Source organism: Clytia hemisphaerica, unplaced genomic scaffold (genome assembly GCF_902728285.1).
Source record: "Clytia hemisphaerica strain Z4C2 unplaced genomic scaffold, Clytia hemisphaerica genome assembly, whole genome shotgun sequence".
Taxonomy (NCBI): Eukaryota; Metazoa; Cnidaria; class Hydrozoa; order Leptothecata; family Clytiidae; genus Clytia; species Clytia hemisphaerica.
In genome coordinates this window covers 109,727-127,403 of record NW_027104551.1, presented here as the reverse complement: position 1 = coordinate 127,403, position 17,677 = coordinate 109,727, and the positions used below count along the sequence as shown (strand labels likewise).

Below are 17,677 nucleotides of genomic sequence, written 5' to 3'. Positions count from 1 at the left end.
AAATTTTCTTCCTTGGTCTCAACCATGCTGGGACCATAAAAATGAGAAGATCCTTTGATTTTATTGATGATGGTGATGTCACCATTGTAAGAACAATAGCAAACAATACATTGACAATGTACATGCATAGTTATTACGAAAAATGGTTTTGGTTCAAGATTCTTTATAGTTTATAAATTATGACAATTGTGAGTAATCTTTAATGGAGTGCTAACTGTTTTTGAACTGAAATTTATTCCATTTTTAGGTTGCTAAGCAAGAACAAATAAATAAAAATGAAAGAATCAACTCTCTTCCGTTCGGAAGAGATGAAGCTATGCCAGCTTTATTTACAAACAGAATCTGCTTATGGGTGTGTCAGTGAACTTGGTGAAATTGTGAGTAAAATAGGGATCATTTGCAATTTTTTTATACATAACTCAGATTTTCATGATAAAAACTAGAGCCAACCAAGTAATGTTTTTTTCTTTCATTTTTAAAAAATAAATACGTAAAAAGAGAAGGGAAAAATTATACTTTCAGTGTAATTTTCTTTCACAACAGAACAAGTAGCAAAACCAATTGTGCGATTAGCTCATAACTACATGATAACTCAAACTCGTGCAATTTGAAAATAACATTTATTCTCAAATGGCAATTACTCTCAAATTGCAATCATTATCAAGTGATTTTACATATACTAAAATAATCCAGAGGTATCGGGACTGTTATTCCCAAATCACCCTCCAAACCATGCTATTACTAGTACATGTTTAATAAAAAAAGTTCTGGACAAATTCTAAAAACTAAACTTATAACTTTCTTTGCTTTTTAGGGGTTGGTCGAATTCAGAGATGTAAGTTTTCACACTTTGTTTCATATTTTATTTTAATTATATCAAAATCTACTTAATTAATTTAGCCAAATAGAAGAGCCAGGTTGATATAAGAGACCACTTCATACCATTACTATATTTTAGCTTTTAACTACCCTTGAAAATGAGTTACAATTTTGAGTAAGGTAGGTTTAACCAGGCCCCTTTTCCCACCAAAATGATGGTCTTACATTTGCAAAGTACATTAGTAAAATACTGAAATATTACATTGAATTGCCTTTCCTATTCCTGTTTTTGCTGCAGATTTTATTTTACTTACTAAAAACTCTTTAAATGGAAATTGAAAAAATTTACGATTTGTAATTTTCAGTTGAATCCAAACGTGAATGCTTTCCAAAGAAAATTTGTTGCTGAAGTAAGGCGATGTGATGAGATGGAAAGAAAGTTGCGTAAGTTTCTAGCCTTTAAAATCCATATATTTGTATTTAATGTATTTTCTTCTCATCTTGCTCTATCTTTGCTGTTTTAACCAAAAATTGTCCAAGCCTTTGTTTGATGATATCATCATTATAATTGGATGAGGGATCACATATTTCCAAAAACTCTAAACGTTTCATAAATGTTTTGTTTTTGTTATAAGGACATAATGTTGAATGACATGTTTATTAAACCTATGGTAATCCATGAAATTAAAAAAAGAATAATCTATTTTTCAGGTTTTATGTTGAAAGAAATTGATAAAGCTGAAATTTTGGTACAAGACAATGGAGAAAATCCTGAAGCGCCACATCCTAACGAAATGATGGAATTAGAGGTACTTTTTGTCATAATAACTAAGTTAAAGGGCTGTCAATCTGCCTTGCCTAGGTTCAATGTTATTGACTGCAGAAAATTAACTTTTGAGTTTAAAATCTTTGCTTGAATAAAAATGAAGCCACAAGTAAAAGTCTTACCAGCTGTTACCAGAAAAGTTTTGGTAGTTCAAAGTTGATTACTTTTTCCGAAATTTTGGTAAAATCTCTCATGTGGCCACTGTCTGACCACCTGGGGTTGCACTAAAAGCTGACCTTTTACATCATTATTTCAGGATAAATTAGAACAACTTGAGAAGGAGATGAAGGAATCCAATATCAATTACGAACAACTTCAAAAGACTTTCATGGAATTGAATGAACTCAAATGTATTTTGAGAAAGACTCAAAGCTTTTTTGAAGAGGTAAAATAATATTTTAGCTGGGCTTCTATCATCAAAAGCACCTTGACACACAAGATAGGCTATCTTTTTACAGATTTCCCTTGAAAGCGTGTCCAGTTTCAACTAGTCAACTAGTCCACCATGCTGTTTTCTATTCTACTTTACAACAGACTTTCGAATGTTTCAGATTCAAAAAATTCGAATTGCATGGTTAACAACCAGCAAGTTATAACAAATAAAGTACCATTTTCTCCCCTTTCTGCACTGCTCGAGTACAAATTTTGAGAAATTCTTTTGTTTTTTCTGCTTTGTCAGCCTCCTTTCTATATCAAAATAAAGAATATCTTTTTAAATGTATTCAATAGGCTGAGCACCAATTGTTCCATGATCCAGTGACAGGTTCTGATAGCAAACGGGCTGACGACGATGATGATGAATTATCACTACTTGCTGAAACCGGTTATGCTACACCCGCTCTTGGTGGTCGGTTAGGGTAAGATATTATTCTCTAAAATGAATCGAATCCTTGACAGTTTTTAGTCCTAAACCTATTCCTTACCGCTCAAAAATCCTGCTCTTTTCCATACTCTGCCAAATTCGTCGATCCCAATTGGCTGACTTATACACTGTCTGCACCCCAAAAAGTAGATGAATTTGTTTTCTTTCTGGCAACTAATCATTGGGAGTACAAAAACGAGCAAAATGGTGCTTTTCTGTTACTTAACGAACTTCTTAAACTATTTTTGACGGCATAAACGTTGACCCCGTACCCCTTTGCGACCTGAAGTCGGTAAAAAAGGACTATTATAATTTATCATAAGTCACAATAAAAATCTCGTAGTTTTACAATCTTTAATAAAATTTATTTAAGTTTTTATTTTTGTACTAAATAACAGATTTGTTGCTGGCGTTATCCAACGAGAAAAAGTACCAGGTTTTGAGCGTCTCCTATGGCGAGCGTGCCGTGGGAATGTCTTTTTCAAACACACACCAATCGATGAGCAGCTTTATGACCCTTCTACTGGTGACGTCACTTATAAGTCAGTTTTCATCATCTTCTTCCAAGGAGATCAATTGAAATCAAGAGTCAAAAAGATTTGTGAAGGGTATGTGTTCAAAGGCTTGTTTTTTTATTTTGGAAATGATTTATTTGTCCAAGTCTCGGTGTTTAAAAATAAAACTTTTAATGAAAAATCAATGGAATTAATTTTGGATTAGTTTTTCAATGAAGAATTTGGTATGTGTAGAAGAACATTTGTACAAAGTTATAATTCCTGCTAAATACCCGGTATTATAGTTGACATCAAACCAGATTTCAGTTTTATCTCTATCAAAGTTATATATCATGTCTTTGTTATTTCTCTTTCTTTAGATTTAAAGCGACATTATACCCTTGTCCAGAGACTTCTGCAGAGAGACGGGAGATGGTCATTGGGGTTGCAACCAGGATCGAAGATGTCCAAGCTGTAAGAATTTATGGAGTTGATTTTAAAAATAGTTATTCAGTTTATAGAGTCAACAGTTTATACTCTCTCTCTCTAATTCGAGCCTTTACTCTTCAAATATTTCCGTAAATCAAACTATAATAATGGTCCCCATAGGCTGAAAAGTTGTATAAAATACTCCCCATAATCTGAATCGTTCTCTAAATCAGCTAAATTCCTAGTCCCTTGAAGATCGAATTAGAGTCAAATGTATACCAAAACATCACATTTTCTTTATTTTTTTTGTTTAGGTTTTGAATCAAACACAAGACCATCGCCATCGATTACTTCAAACAATCGCCAAGAATATGAATGACTGGCTTATAAAAGTAAGTGATGCTTTTGTTAGTTATTTGAACTATCCATCATACATTTCAACCAAATCATATTTATTCTTAAATGTACAGGACAATGTCTTGATTTCCAAAATGTAGGGTCACAAGTCGCGAGGGAGGTTTTTTGCTAAGGCCTAAACTGACGTCACAAGCAAAACCCCTTGACCTCTAAAATTTGATGAAATTTCAAAGTCAATAAAACCCAATCGAAAGCTCTCAAAAACGATATAGAGTACTTTTAAGTGATTTCCACTCTTATTTTAACCAAAAATAAGTTATTCTTTTTCTTTATGCAATAATAATAGGGACATCGGTCTTCAGCCTGTCTATGACTTTCGCGCTACCAGCACAACTGCTATTACTATGTAACACGTAATTTAAACGACTCCAGTCTATTAATATTAATTTACTTTTCCTGTTAGGTCAAAAAGATCAAAGCCATCTACCACACAATGAACATGTTCAATATAGATGTCACATCCAAAGCACTGATTGCTGAGTGTTGGGCACCTGTTGCAGATCTAGATCACATTCACCATGCGTTGGATGAAGGGACCAGAAAAAGTGGCTCTGCTGTCCCATCCATTATTCATCAAATGAAAACAAGAGAAACACCGCCAACCTTCAATAGGTATTTTAAAGTCCCGAATAAACGGACCCCTCTCCAAATTATCGATGTTTTTTTAGTTGAAGTGTAAATCAGGCTTAATTTCTTTAGAGTATTCGAATTTCTTTTTTCGAAAGTGCGAATTTCCTTTTTGATTGTGTCTTTTCACCTTTGCACCTACAGGTTGATGTTCTCTAATTTGACGTTCTACTATTCGATGCGCTCCATTATTCGATAGTATTGAACGTCACTGTCAACGATAAACTCTTATAAACGACGCTCTATTATTCGATACGCTCTCTTATTCGAATAAAATCAAATTTCCAATAAAAAGTAGTCAGTTTCATCAAAATAACTCAAAATAACTCAATGTTTTGATTTTTACAGAACTAACAAATTCACCAATGGGTTCCAAGCGATCATAGACGCATACGGTGTGGCAGATTACCAAGAAGTGAATCCATCATTGTATGCTATCATCACATTCCCTTTCCTATTTTCTGTCATGTTCGGAGATTTCGGTCATGGCATTATCATGTCAGTGTTCGCTTATTGGATGATCAAAATGGAACGGAAATTGAATAACTGGAAAGGTGGTGGAGAGGTATCATTTCACTTTTGTCTTATTAGGTTGAAAAGGAGTGACGGCTGAGTGGTCTGAGGCGTTAGAACAACAAACCAGGGGTTCTCAGTTGGAATTTCCTCTCCTGCCAATGTGCTGTTCTGTTCATAGATACAGATAGCCAATCCTGTTGCCCATTGACCCAGTAAAACAAGGGAAATACTGTCTGAAATTCTTTGATTACTGGGCTATCCACGTTAAATATCTACTCTATATCTAGGAGAAGTGATAGGTTGGATAATCCTGGGGCAGGTAATTTGTAACTGGGAAAACTTGTGTTTAAATTAAATGTAGGTGGATTGGAATAAGTGGGCCTAGTGTAAAAAATCTAAATTTCTATTTCTATTTGGTTGAGTTGCAGGAGGCTTTGAGGCTATAGACGCTTTCAATTAGCATTATGTCAGCGCCTTGAACTAACTACCTAATTCCCCTCACATGGCATGGGTTGGCCCGGGCGAAGGTTCATTCACTTGCCAAGTGGACTGCTGCGAGTGGGAATCGAACCTCAGTCGCCTGTGTAACAACCAAGGTCAACGACCACTATATCACAGCGCCTTTTAGCCCAAATCTCATACTACATGAAGGGTTGGTTTTATACGAACTGGACGGTCCTTTTTTGAAAAAGGCTATAAGAGAAAAACTCTGACAAAACTCGGGTAGGGACTTTGAGAAACAATTTCACAAAAATTGTTGAATGATATATGCTTTATGATCGAGTCTCGGTGGTGTTCAACACCCCAAAAAAGAGCGGGCGTTTGCCACTAATTTTGAATTCAAGCAATAAAACTAGTGGCAAGCGCCCACGCTATTTTGGGTGCTTCCTTAAAAAAACAATACATCATGAATATCATGAATATCTTTTGATAGGGTCTAAAACCAAAATCTATTTTCTTCCATTTTTTCACAGATGTTTGATATGATATTTTCTGGACGTTACGTTATTTTACTGATGGGTTTATTCTCAATCTATTCTGGTTTGATCTACAACGATATATTCTCTAAATCATTGCGCTTCTTCGATTCTCCATGGACACATTTGAATGTCACAAAAGAAACAGATTATAAATATAAGTAAGTGTGCATCTTTCATTTGGTTGAGATTAATAAAACGTGAATGCCATTGGATTTTCTATTTTAAATCAATGTTTCCTTCTTAGACCAGATGACTTGAGGGGTTCACTACGAGGCTATAACTATGAAGACTTTCTTTATCTTTTATAATTCTAACTTTGACCGGCTTTAACAACTCAAGAGCTTTAAAAGGTTCCCGTCACTATCGTAGATACCGCTAGAGAAAACGAGAAAGACAAGACATTTTGATAAAAAGAGAATGATTTTGAGCCACCAAACAGTTTATATTTTCTTTTTGAAACCAAAAGTTGCTTTCAAAATTCTGAATGCATAGCTATGACATCGAAAGGTTAAACATACTCTGAAAGTATTTTCTTCTTTACTCTTTTTATACAGTATACATAAAATGGAGAAGCTTGCCAATTCCACTGATTTGTTTATGTTTAATCCGTTGGATGTGGAAAGTAAAACTCCATACCTGTTTGGCCTGGACCCGGTAAGATTGACAACACCCTGGTTTTATTTTATGGAACCATTTCATGAAAATAATAGGGTGTACAGTATGTGGCCCCAAAAAACGTCGATCAAATTTAAAATTCCTCTCAAATCTAGAGGTTTCACAAAAATCTTTGCTGCATGAAAAACTTTAACATCTCTACTTTATTTCCCGGAAGTTCTTTTTCAAAATTTTCAATTTCAACAATATTTTTCAATCGGTTAAAGATAGGTAGCTTTTTTCTAATGGTCCCAAAAACGGAGGTTTGCAATTTTAGCAATTTCTCGAGATATCTTTAAGGTATGAATAGAATATTTTTGACCATATGATTTAGAGGATTTTGGGCATAAATTAGTTTGAAATTTTACAGTATACCCCTGGTTGTCAAAACGCAGGTATGGGCCCCCAAAACGTAGGTGTAGTTAAAATCAAATTATTAAGCCCAGTGGTAACAGGGGGGAAAACTATGAACGTATTTGTGTTTTCTCTTAAATATACGACCTGATGGATGTAAAATTCATGATTTTTATAAAATATTTCAAGATTTTCGATGATGCAAAGTCATTTTTGATTGAACAACATCTTAATCAAGTTTCTGAAAACCAACCTCTTTTGAAAATAGTTCCATTCATGTATGGAATATGCTGTGAAAATTTTAGAAAAACAGCTTAACTGAAACTGAAAATATTAAGCTTTAAAGGTATTTTTCTCCTATATTTTGCCAAAAATGACAGAATCTGCTTTTTTTGCTGATTCAGCGAAAAATTTTATATATAATGTTAATTTTTTGTTATAAACTATTAACTCAAGCTGATAGGAATGGAACTCCAAAATTGTTTTCTGTTTCTCATATTTAGAATTTTTGGTTTTACCAATGCTGAATCTAGGGCCCCAAAATACTGGTCTGTATTATCTGAAAGGCATTAGGCGTAGAAAGTTTCCTATACCCCATTTTCATAACTTATTTTCAATATCCAAGGAGCTAGAGTGAGTTATATGCAATTTTTATCTAATTTAGGTGTTAAAATATTTCCTTTGAATCAGTCTCAAACCATCAAAAACATGCTCATTTTTAAGTATGACCATCATTCTTTCAAAATAAACAAAAATCGTTTAATTCTGATAAATCTACAGTTTAGAATCCTCATTTTAATGACGACCTACGTTTCGGGGGCCGTCTCCGTTTTGGGGGCCATATATTGTGAAACTAAAAAAAATGAGAATGAATTTCTAAGAACAAAAGATCTTGGATTTTAGGTTAGACTGTTTGCATTTTCAAAGAATACGAATTCTTGCTTTTTTCTATAGTACTTACGATTATTTTGTAAAGGTCTGTGATTCAGACTAAATGTGCTCACGCGATTTTTCTTCGAAGTTCTGCTGGGGGAACTGCAAAATAGATTCCTGTCCGAAAAAACGATTTTTAATCGTTTCTAGAAAGTATTTATGAGGTTTTTTCCTTGACGAGAACTGAAAATTAGTTCGAATTATAGAAAGATTCGAATAATGGAAGTTCGAATAAGCGAGAGTCTAATGGACACACGAACAGATGAATAGACAAAAAAAGCACTTCCGAATTTTTTCTTTATTTTGAGCCCTTTTGATAAGAAATGTGGCTCTGATTGAATTAATCCTCTTTCTTTGTAGATCTGGCAACTGGCGACCAACAAGCTGACATTTACCAATTCACTGAAAATGAAACTTTCGGTGATCTTCGGTGTCACTCACATGACGTTCGGTGTCATTTTAGGGCTGTTAAATCATTGGTGAGGTCTTTGCCCACAAACATACAGATCAATATCTAGAATGTCGATATTTGTTTTTTTGGAAAATCGATGTTTTTCATTCTCGCTTTCAAGAGTCATCTGGCTGACATAGCAATTTTGAATTTTGCTGTCGCTTACGTAGAATTTAATTTATACAGTTGACACTCTCTAATTCGATATTCAAGGGGAATTGGATTTTCATCGAATAAGGGAGCTTATCGAATAAGGGAGCGTCGTTTATGAGAGCTTCTCGTTGACGGGAACTTTAAATTTCATCGAATAAGGGAGCCTATCGAATAGTAGAACGTCGAATTAGAGAGTGTCGAATTAGAGAGTGTCGAATTAGAAAACGTCGAATTAGAGAGCGTCAACTGTGTGGAAAATAATTGCGCAGTGACTATTACTCATAGACAAATTTTCTTCCTTTTTTTCAGGCATTTTAAAGACCCGTTAAAAATCTGGTTTGAATTCGTTCCACAGTTGCTTTTCATCAGCTGCATCTTCGGATATCTGGTCATTGTTATTTTCTACAAATGGGTAGCTTTCGATATTCATAGCCAATATGTAAGATTTTAAAGAATTTCTAGATTTTTGAAAAATGAAAAAAGTTGATCAGTAAAGGCTTAGGGACACGAGAATTTGTTTTCGCGTTGGTACAATGCAACATGCTCCATCCAACCAACACAAGAAAAACGTGCGTGTCCCATTGTTTCTTTTTTTGTTTCATGAGACAAAAAGCGAGGGGAATACCCAAAAGACACGCTGATTTTGTTCCTGCAACAATGGAGCAAAATTGATTCGAACCAATTTTGCTTCATTGTCACAGGGAAAAAAGTGAGGTTTTACTTTTATCGGTAGAAAGAAAAATGAGTTGGAGACACGAGAAAGCGTTTTAGGCTGGTGGGATGGATCATGTTGCATTGCATCAACGCGAAAAAAACTTCTCGTGTCCCCAAGCCTTAAATCCCATCTTTCAAATTTGGTTTCTGAAGTCTTGGTATGGAATCTATAAAGAACTTCTTTTACCGAAACTTGTTTCATTTTGTCCTTTTCAATGTAATAATTTAGCTCGTGTCAGGTAAATTATATCATGTTTGCAATACTTTCTCTGGTACATTAATTACTTCGGGTTTCAAATCGGTTGGTTGAACAAAATGCAACGACTTTTTTAAGGATGTTTTAGTGAATAACAAGTCAATTCTTTTTGCCTAAAGTCCTGTTATACGCAACCAATAAATGATATGGAAATTAATGATGTTTATTAACTGCAAATTAGCGAAAAATCTGAATTGGATGATAGAATTAATTTTCGTCAATTATGATACTTGTGGAATTAATCTTTGTTTTTTAATCACAGCAACCAAGTATACTTTTGGGTTTGATTGGAATGTTTTTGCATTTTGGAGCAGAAATCAAAGAAGAAGATTTACTGTATAGTGGCCAGGTTGGTCAGATTTATTATAGTTATTACGCCTACAATAAATTATCATTGATAAAAAAGAATTATCAATAGAGTTTGCACAAAATTGCACCACAATGGCTAATCTTAAATCTTAAAATTCTTTCCAGACGGCGAACGAGGAATCAAGATTGAGTCTAGTGTTTTCCTTGTTTTAGATAACTGGTCCTACATTTTACTTCCAATCCAGTGTTTGTGTAAGAGCCAAATACTCGTTTAGGGAACAAGTGACTTAATTTCTCAATGATCGGGCTTTAGTTTCTATGCACCGAACGTTTTTCAAGAAATCCTTTTCCATTCTTTTTACAGCAAGGATTACAACCATTCCTAGTGGTCGTTGCCGTTCTAAGCGTTCCCGTCATGTTATTGGGCCGTCCTTTAATTCTACGATACCGAAACAAAAATGGCCATTTGGAGAGCCCTCGATACCAAAAGCTGGACCAAGACGATGACGTCCATGGTAACGGCGGCCATGTTGAAATCATGCATAATGATACTTCGATTCTTGGTGACGATGGGTTTGCAGAGGCGGATGATGATGTGAAAGAGGAGCCTTTTGATTTTGGAGAGGTACTTACTGCCTGTTCTAGCTATTCTTTTTTTGTGTCCAAAGTTTTTTTGTTTTTTGTTGCATATGACAGATCTCATCGCGTCAATCATTTTCCAAAAAGTTGCAATTGCTTAGCAATTGGAAACTCAGCAACAACCTGAAAAATGTTTGCAGATTTGTTGTGTGAACGTTTTTATAAGAACAAACTATATAAGAACATAAGGCTTCGATGGCCAAAATATTAAAAACAAGTTAAGAACATTTTATGGCTCTATGGACCCTAAAACACTCAATTTCTTAGGAAAAAGAGAAAGTGAAAAATCACCAAATGGTGAAATAAGAGTAGGTCTTTAGGCTTAAAAGCTAAAAAAATTGAGAAAACCCAAGGCTTTAAAAATTTTGGATTTTCTTATAAAAAACGTGTACCTTATAATGTACCGTGCTTCTTACTTCTTACTTATCTTTATACAGATCTTCATCACGCAAGCCATCCACACCATTGAATATTGTTTGGGTTGTATTTCCAACACCGCCTCCTATCTCCGTTTGTGGGCGTTGTCTCTTGCACATGCGCAGTTATCAGAAGTTTTGTGGAGCATGGTTTTCAAAATGGGACTGGGGATGAATGGAGGGATTGGTTCTATCGCCATCTTTTTATTTTTTGGCGCGTGGGCAGGTAAAACTGAGTGTCATTACAATGTCTTCCTTGGACCCAACAGCTGATTGGTTGAATATGATGTATTGACTGATTTTAAGTCACTTACAACCAATCAGCTATTGGGTCCGTGATGTAATATCAGAAGACATTGCAATGGTGCATATCATGGATTGTCAGTGTTTTACCATAACTTTTTATGCTTCTGTTCCTCCTCTAACGAAAAAGGTTTCTTCCTTATAATGAAGTATACGTAGAGTTCTGTTTTCATAGATTACTTTGAGTACAACGGCTGCCTCCTTTCGAAACCGTTACCAAGGTGATTAAACCCCTTGAGTCTTCAAGTGTTAAATAATAAATCTAGTACACTTCTTATAAACTCCTCTGGGTATCAATTACCATAGCAATATTTTGAAAACGAAGTAAGCGTTGCTCAAGACGCCATTTACTAAAAGGTTTATTGTCTGAGACGATTTTATACAAGTTTTATACTCTTAAATTTAAGTTAGGCTGTTTTCTATACAGTAAAAGAAACAGAATCAACAAAAAATTCTTATCTGCAAGCTCGCAAAATCTTGACAAACCAGTGTACTTATATTTGGCGCACTCGGTATAATCTTTTTCTTTTCCAATTTTTTAGCTTTGACTATTGGTATTTTGTTAATCATGGAAGGACTCTCCGCTTTCTTGCACACGCTTCGTCTACATTGGTGAGTGCGAGAAATTGTTTAATGTAAAGTTGAACTCATGTAATTCGAATTTTCAAGGGACCAAGAATTTTGTTCGAATTACATGAGTTTCGAACTAAATGAGTTTTCATATTTTTGACCTGATTTGATGAAAAAAGACTTTCCCAGGTTTACTTTTGAACAATTTTTGTGTTTTCGAGCTAGAATAATGAAATACTAGTATAAATAATCTTGATATAAACATGTTTTGAAATTTAAAAGTCAATTCATAAATTTTCAAAAAAGTCTTTCATTGTCGTTTGTTTAATTTTCTGCTCTCGTTTCTTGGAATTCTCCTCGGAAATCTTCTGAATCAGTAGGATGACGTTCGATGATTCGAAAAGGGTCATCTTTTTGAGAGTGTCGATAGCCTCATTAATCAAAAAAGTCGAAAATTCGAATTACATGATTAAAATTTCTTGATAAGACCTGAAAATCTGTTCGATTTAAATGATTTTTCGAATTAAATGAGTTCGAACCCGTTCGAATTATAGGAGTTTTCTTGTGAGGTTTTCAAGGTAAATTCTGAGAGGACCACAGAATCTGTTCGAATTAGGTGAGTATTCGAATTATAGGAGTTCGAATTACATGAGTTCAACTGTACATCTTTTGAGCTGCCAGTTGTGCCATTTTCTTTTTCACTTCAAAATAAAGTAATTCTCCAATCATTAGTTTATAAGTTTGATTTCTTGCTTTTTTTTTGGTCGTAGGCTACCTTAAGGGAACTTATTTTGGCGGGAACAAATTTTGGCGAATTCGGCGAATTTAGACAAAATTCGCCAAAATTAGTTCCCGCCAAAATTAAAAAAATTTATCAATTGCCAAAATAAGTTCTCTCCAAAATTAAACATTTTTCAGGATTTTTGCCGCTCGTCAAAATTAGTTCCCGCCAAAATAAGTTCCTTTAAGGTAATAAGGACTTCTTGGCTCAGCAAACCCTTTTCGAATTTGTTTTTTAGTCTTTCTTGTGATTTCAATTTCAATGAAACAACATCGGCTCTAAGATCTCAGTGCGTTTTCGGTCAATATCACTGGATCGAACTGAAGTTTCAACTAGATCAGTAATTCGATTTGAAGTAAAATTTTCAAAATTTGTTTGAGGACTCCAAATTGCTCAAAATGACTGAAAATCAAGTCTGAAGGTGATTTGAATTGTTTCGGTCTTTGAAAATAATTTTCAAAGTTCTCTAGACCACGGGGGACGCGTACTCTTAGGTGCCAAATAAACGGCCCCCCCGCTTGTTAATTTTTCGATTTTTTCCAACCCCCCGGACCTTATTAGGACCCCCCCGTTTATTAATTATTGAAAAAATTCCTAGCTTCAAAAAGGAAAATTCCTTGTTTTACTCTAAAAAGCCTAAATTTAGTCTATTTTGACCCTTTTTAGGGTTTTTAGAGGTCCATTTTCCATCCCCCCCGGTAATTAGGTCCCCCCCCGTTTATTTAATTTCAAAATTTTTTCCAACCCCCCCCCCCCCATTTATTCGAACCCCCCCCGTTTATTTGGCACCTAAGAGTATATGCGTCCAAAACAAGCCAAAATACAGAGTCTCAGACTTCAGGCCATAGCTCCTGACCACTTGATTTAAAGGGAGCATAAACCGAATGCTTTTAGAAAGAATATAAAAATAGCTTTCTAATGGTACCTGATGGTACCAAAACCATCTTCTAAATCAAAAGCTACAAGTTTTTATGGTACTTTAAAGTTTTGAGTTTCAAAAAAAAAAATTAGAAAAATTTCAACTTTTTCAAAAAAAACAGCGCGCACAAAGGGTTAAACGCGTGTACCTTCAGTTCGGGCTGATTGTAGTAAATTTTTACCTTGATATTCCTATAGAAGAAAGCGTGTATTTTTTTATATTTTTTAGGGTGGAGTTTAACGGTAAATTTTATCATGGTACTGGAATTAAATTTGCGCCATTTTGTTTTAAAACCATTCTCAAAGATGCTGAAGACGTGTAGAGCAAATCGTAAGACGGATTCTTTGATCTTCGATGGATTGCAAATTTAGGATTGGATAAGCACACACCCTGTCTCTGTGACCTTATGAAAGACAGGAAAACCTTTTTCTAAATTGGTTGCATGAGAGTTGAATAATTATTTCTCATGGGGTAGATAGACCTTCTCATAAATTACGTTACAAACATCACTTGCCTCGTTTTGAAATTATTGCCATGGTGATTAACTCACAGTGGATTTTATTAAAACTACTTTCTATTCATAAAAGATCATTTAATGTCTGAAAGGATATGATCACAGTGGAAATTGTTTGAATACGAGGCAAGTGATGTTCGTGACATAATTTATGAAAAGGTCTATTCAATGTGTATTTTGGTCTGGGGATAGTGACTTTGGCCGATTCTTCCAGTTGTTAGAGGTTCGTCCAATCAGGTCCATGACACAGGGTGTTTTAATTGTCCATAGTTTACTCGAAACACAAGTGTGGTATATGTTACATCCGTAAAGATAATGATATTTTTAGGAAAGATTTTCACAAGATTTCACTTTTACCTTTACGTCACGTGTAGGATTTTACGTTCGTACCCAGCTTAAATTTTTCTTGTTACCACTTTGTTTTTCGCCAGATTAATATTTTAAGACATATCTTCATATCCCTCATTATGAAATTTACTTGATTTAACAAAACTGCTTTTTTTTAATTTACCAACTTTGCGTAATGTCCAATTGAGATTCAGCTATCAGTTCTTCTCTCTAAGCTTCTTTTTCATTAAAATTTTGAACAAATGTTTTTTAAGCAAAGCTTCCAAATTTGAAAGTTATAAACAATGCTTTCCAATTTTAAGTACTCTCGGGTACCTAATAGCCGGCCCCTCCGCTAATTAATCTTTCGAACATTTTCCACCCAGGACATTCTTATTCCAACCCCCCCCCTCAGCTTATTAATTTTTGGGAAAATGTTTTTGAAAGTTCCCTCTTTCGTCCTAATTCAGCTGTATTAGCCTCCTTTTCAAAAATTTTCGACCCAGGACATTTTTATTCCAACGCCCCCCCCCCCCCCGTTTATTAAGTTTTGAGATTTTTTCCAACCCCCCCCCCCCCCCCGCTGCTTATTCCAATCCCCCCGGCTATTAGGTACCCGAGAGTATGATAAATGAAATAATAGTGTATTTATATCTTAGGTCCTACTTTTTCTTTTGTTATGTTTTTTATTTTAATTGGGTTTTCTTTGTTAATATTTTTTGCTTTTTAATCGATAGCCTAGGCTGCTGACATCCACTAACGAATTTTCTCCTTAATACCACCTGCGGTTTTGTTGAGGTCCGCGAATCTGCCAATAAACTGCCTGTTTTACACTCAATGATTTTGACGTAACTTTTCATGTGGTAAAATCTCTACTTTCTTTTTTTTACCTATTCCCAATGTCACAATGGGCTCTTCCAGAAAAAAAAACCGTTCATAGGGGGTGAAAGATATATTCTTAAACTATGTTTAATGTCAAACCTTTTAATGTGTAGTAAGGTACTCTAGAGATTTGAGTTTTCTCATTTTAAACGAGGTTAATGGATTTTTGAATGTCAAACTCGGTACGTTCTAGGTTGATAGATCAATGTCCTCATCAATGAACTAATTAGGGATTTTTTCTCGGCCATTTACAGAGGTGCTTTCGCTGTATTTTTAGTAACAAAATTTAGGTTAGTTATGTAGGTAATTGAATTTTTTTAACCTTTTTTTTTTTGGCTTATAAGTAAAAAATCATATTTAAATTTGAGGAAAATTTACTGGAAATAATAATAATCGCAATGTATTCATCAAATGATAACTTGGTTTCCTTAATTTCATACTTTTCTCTATTTGGTGTTGGCTCCTCGGCTAGATAACGTTTTGTTTTTCACTACTTTAATGGGATAAATTTTGGGGGGATTAAATTTCGCGGATTTGGGGGTGTCATCCGCGAAATTAAATTTTTTCAATGCAGTTTTTGAATTTCAGATTCAGGAATAATTTGTCTAAAAGAAAATGTATAACATGCCATAGTTTTGTTGGTTACATCAGTCAGAAAACACATTTAAACACGGCAATTATGAAAAATTCACTATGGTCAGAGCCCTTAAGTAGATTAATTTTGGTGGGGATTAAATTTGGTGAATTTCAACCCCGGGGGGGGGGGTACTTAGGCAAAAATAGGTGCTGGGTATGTGCGGACGGTAAGGGTCGGGTTTTTCACCTTTCAAAGTCTCTCTAAGGGTTACAAAAATCAGGAAATGTCAAAGTAGTCTCTCTAAGGGTGGGAAAAATCACGATTTTTAGAAAAAAATTTTGATTTTGAGAGAAAAAATTACAAAAAAGTCTCACTAAGGGTAGGTAATTTTTGAAAATTGGAGAAAATTTTTCGAAAAAGTCTCTCTAAGGGTCACTTTTTCACTAAAATTTGGTCTCTCTAAGGGTTTTTGTTTCATGGGACAAATAGTGAGGGAAATACCGAAAAGAGACGCTGATTTTTTTCCCAGGGGCAAAAGTGAGAGAAGCACAAATGTTATTAGAAGAAAAATTAGATGGAGACACGAGAAAGCGTTTCAGGTTGGTGGGATGGAGCATTTGCATTGCACCAACGCAAAAAAAACTTCTCGTGTCCCCAAGCCTTTAGCCAATGACCAAATTAAATCCACGCCAAAATTAATCCACTTAATAGTCCGGCGGCAATCCAGGATCACCCTTACAATTAGTAAATATGGGTTTTTATTTTATTTTCCCATCATATGGTCCCTTGGGACCCCAAAACCAGTTTTTGCCAAGCTGGCAAAGCTGGGGAAAATTTTTAATGGGGGCTTGAAGGGGGTAGGGTCATTTTAGCCTGGGGGTCCTTAGAAAGGTGATTTTTGAAGTTCTAATTTAGCTAAAACTGATTGTGTCATCAGATAGAGCTTGAAGAGTAGATCTCCAAAATGGGGTCATTTGTCTCATTTAGTGGACTTAGTCCCCCGGAATTGGCCGATGCGTCTTCAAAAATGCAATATTTTGTGCTGACGTCAGCATTTTTGAGAAAATTTTCAGCGAAAGATTCCAGTTTTAACAGATGCGTCTCGAAGAGTACTATCGATTAGAGGGGTCATTTATAGGGTTTCCTGGGCTAGATCATGAGATATTAGAGTTTGAAATTTTGCTGACTCAGCAGAAAAGGGCAAAAAACGTTGAAAAACGATGAGTCAGCAAAATTTCAAACTCAAATATCTCATGATCTAGCCTAGGAAACCCTATAAATGACCCCTCTAATCGATAGTACTCTTCGAGACGCATCTGTTAAAACTGGAGTCTTTCGCTGGAAATTCTCTCAAAAATGCTGACGTCAGCACAAAATATTGCATTTTTGAAGACGTATCGGCCAATTCCGGGGGACTAAGTCCGCCAAATGAGACAAATGACCCCATTTTGGAGATCTACTCTTCAAGCTCTATCTGATGGCACAATCAGTTTTAGCTAAATGAGAACTTCAAAATTCGACTTTCTAAGGACCCCCAGGCTAAAATGACCCTACCCTCTTCAAGCCCCCATAAAAAATTTTCCCCAGCTTTGCCAGCTTGGCAAAAACTGGTTTTGGGGTCCCAAGGGACCATATAATGAGAAAATAAAATAAAAACCCATATTTACTACTTGTAAGGGTTGATGCAAAAAAGCCCTTTTCGCCGCCGGACTATAAGGTATTTTGTGTATTACTTTAGTTTATACATTTTTCCTTTTCAAGAGCAATGTATCAAAAGGTACTGCCAATTCTTTTGGAATAAACTTTTGTTTCTATGGGAGAAGTTGTCCTCAGGGGACACTGTCTTCGGGAGCATATTATCAAGGTTATATTTTCAACTAGCGTAGAAATCTTTCCATTAATTTTCGATTATCAAAAAGCTGTATTTGTGATTTAAAAAAATACCCTAAAAACCA

General features: G+C 35.0%; 1 protein-coding gene across 1 annotated transcript; it reads left to right on the top strand.

Annotated features, from left to right (window-relative positions):
• Nucleotides 1–251: 251 nt before the first annotated feature.
• On the top strand, nt 252–14,795 carry LOC136822872 (V-type proton ATPase 116 kDa subunit a 1-like). The gene is made up of 20 exons (XM_067079181.1): nt 252–377; nt 815–835; nt 1,185–1,263; nt 1,531–1,628; nt 1,902–2,030; nt 2,375–2,502; nt 2,906–3,115; nt 3,382–3,475; nt 3,745–3,822; nt 4,251–4,459; nt 4,823–5,039; nt 5,965–6,128; nt 6,525–6,624; nt 8,272–8,390; nt 8,825–8,954; nt 9,748–9,834; nt 10,159–10,419; nt 10,871–11,075; nt 11,695–11,764; nt 13,651–14,795. The coding sequence occupies exons 1-20, from the start codon at nt 276–278 to the stop codon at nt 13,742–13,744; spliced, it is 2,595 nt and encodes an 864-aa protein (XP_066935282.1). The 5' UTR covers nt 252–275; the 3' UTR covers nt 13,745–14,795.
• The last annotated feature ends 2,882 nt before the right edge of the window (nt 14,796–17,677 follow it).

Coding starts and splice junctions, on each gene's coding strand:
- LOC136822872 (XM_067079181.1), top strand. CDS start 276: ATGAAAGAATCAACTCTCTTCCGTTCGGAAGAGATGAAGCTATGCCAG. Junction 1,629..1,901: donor ACGAAATGATGGAATTAGAG/GTACTTTTTGTC, acceptor TCATTATTTCAG/GATAAATTAGAACAACTTGA. Junction 11,076..11,694: donor ATTTTTTGGCGCGTGGGCAG/GTAAAACTGAGT, acceptor CCAATTTTTTAG/CTTTGACTATTGGTATTTTG.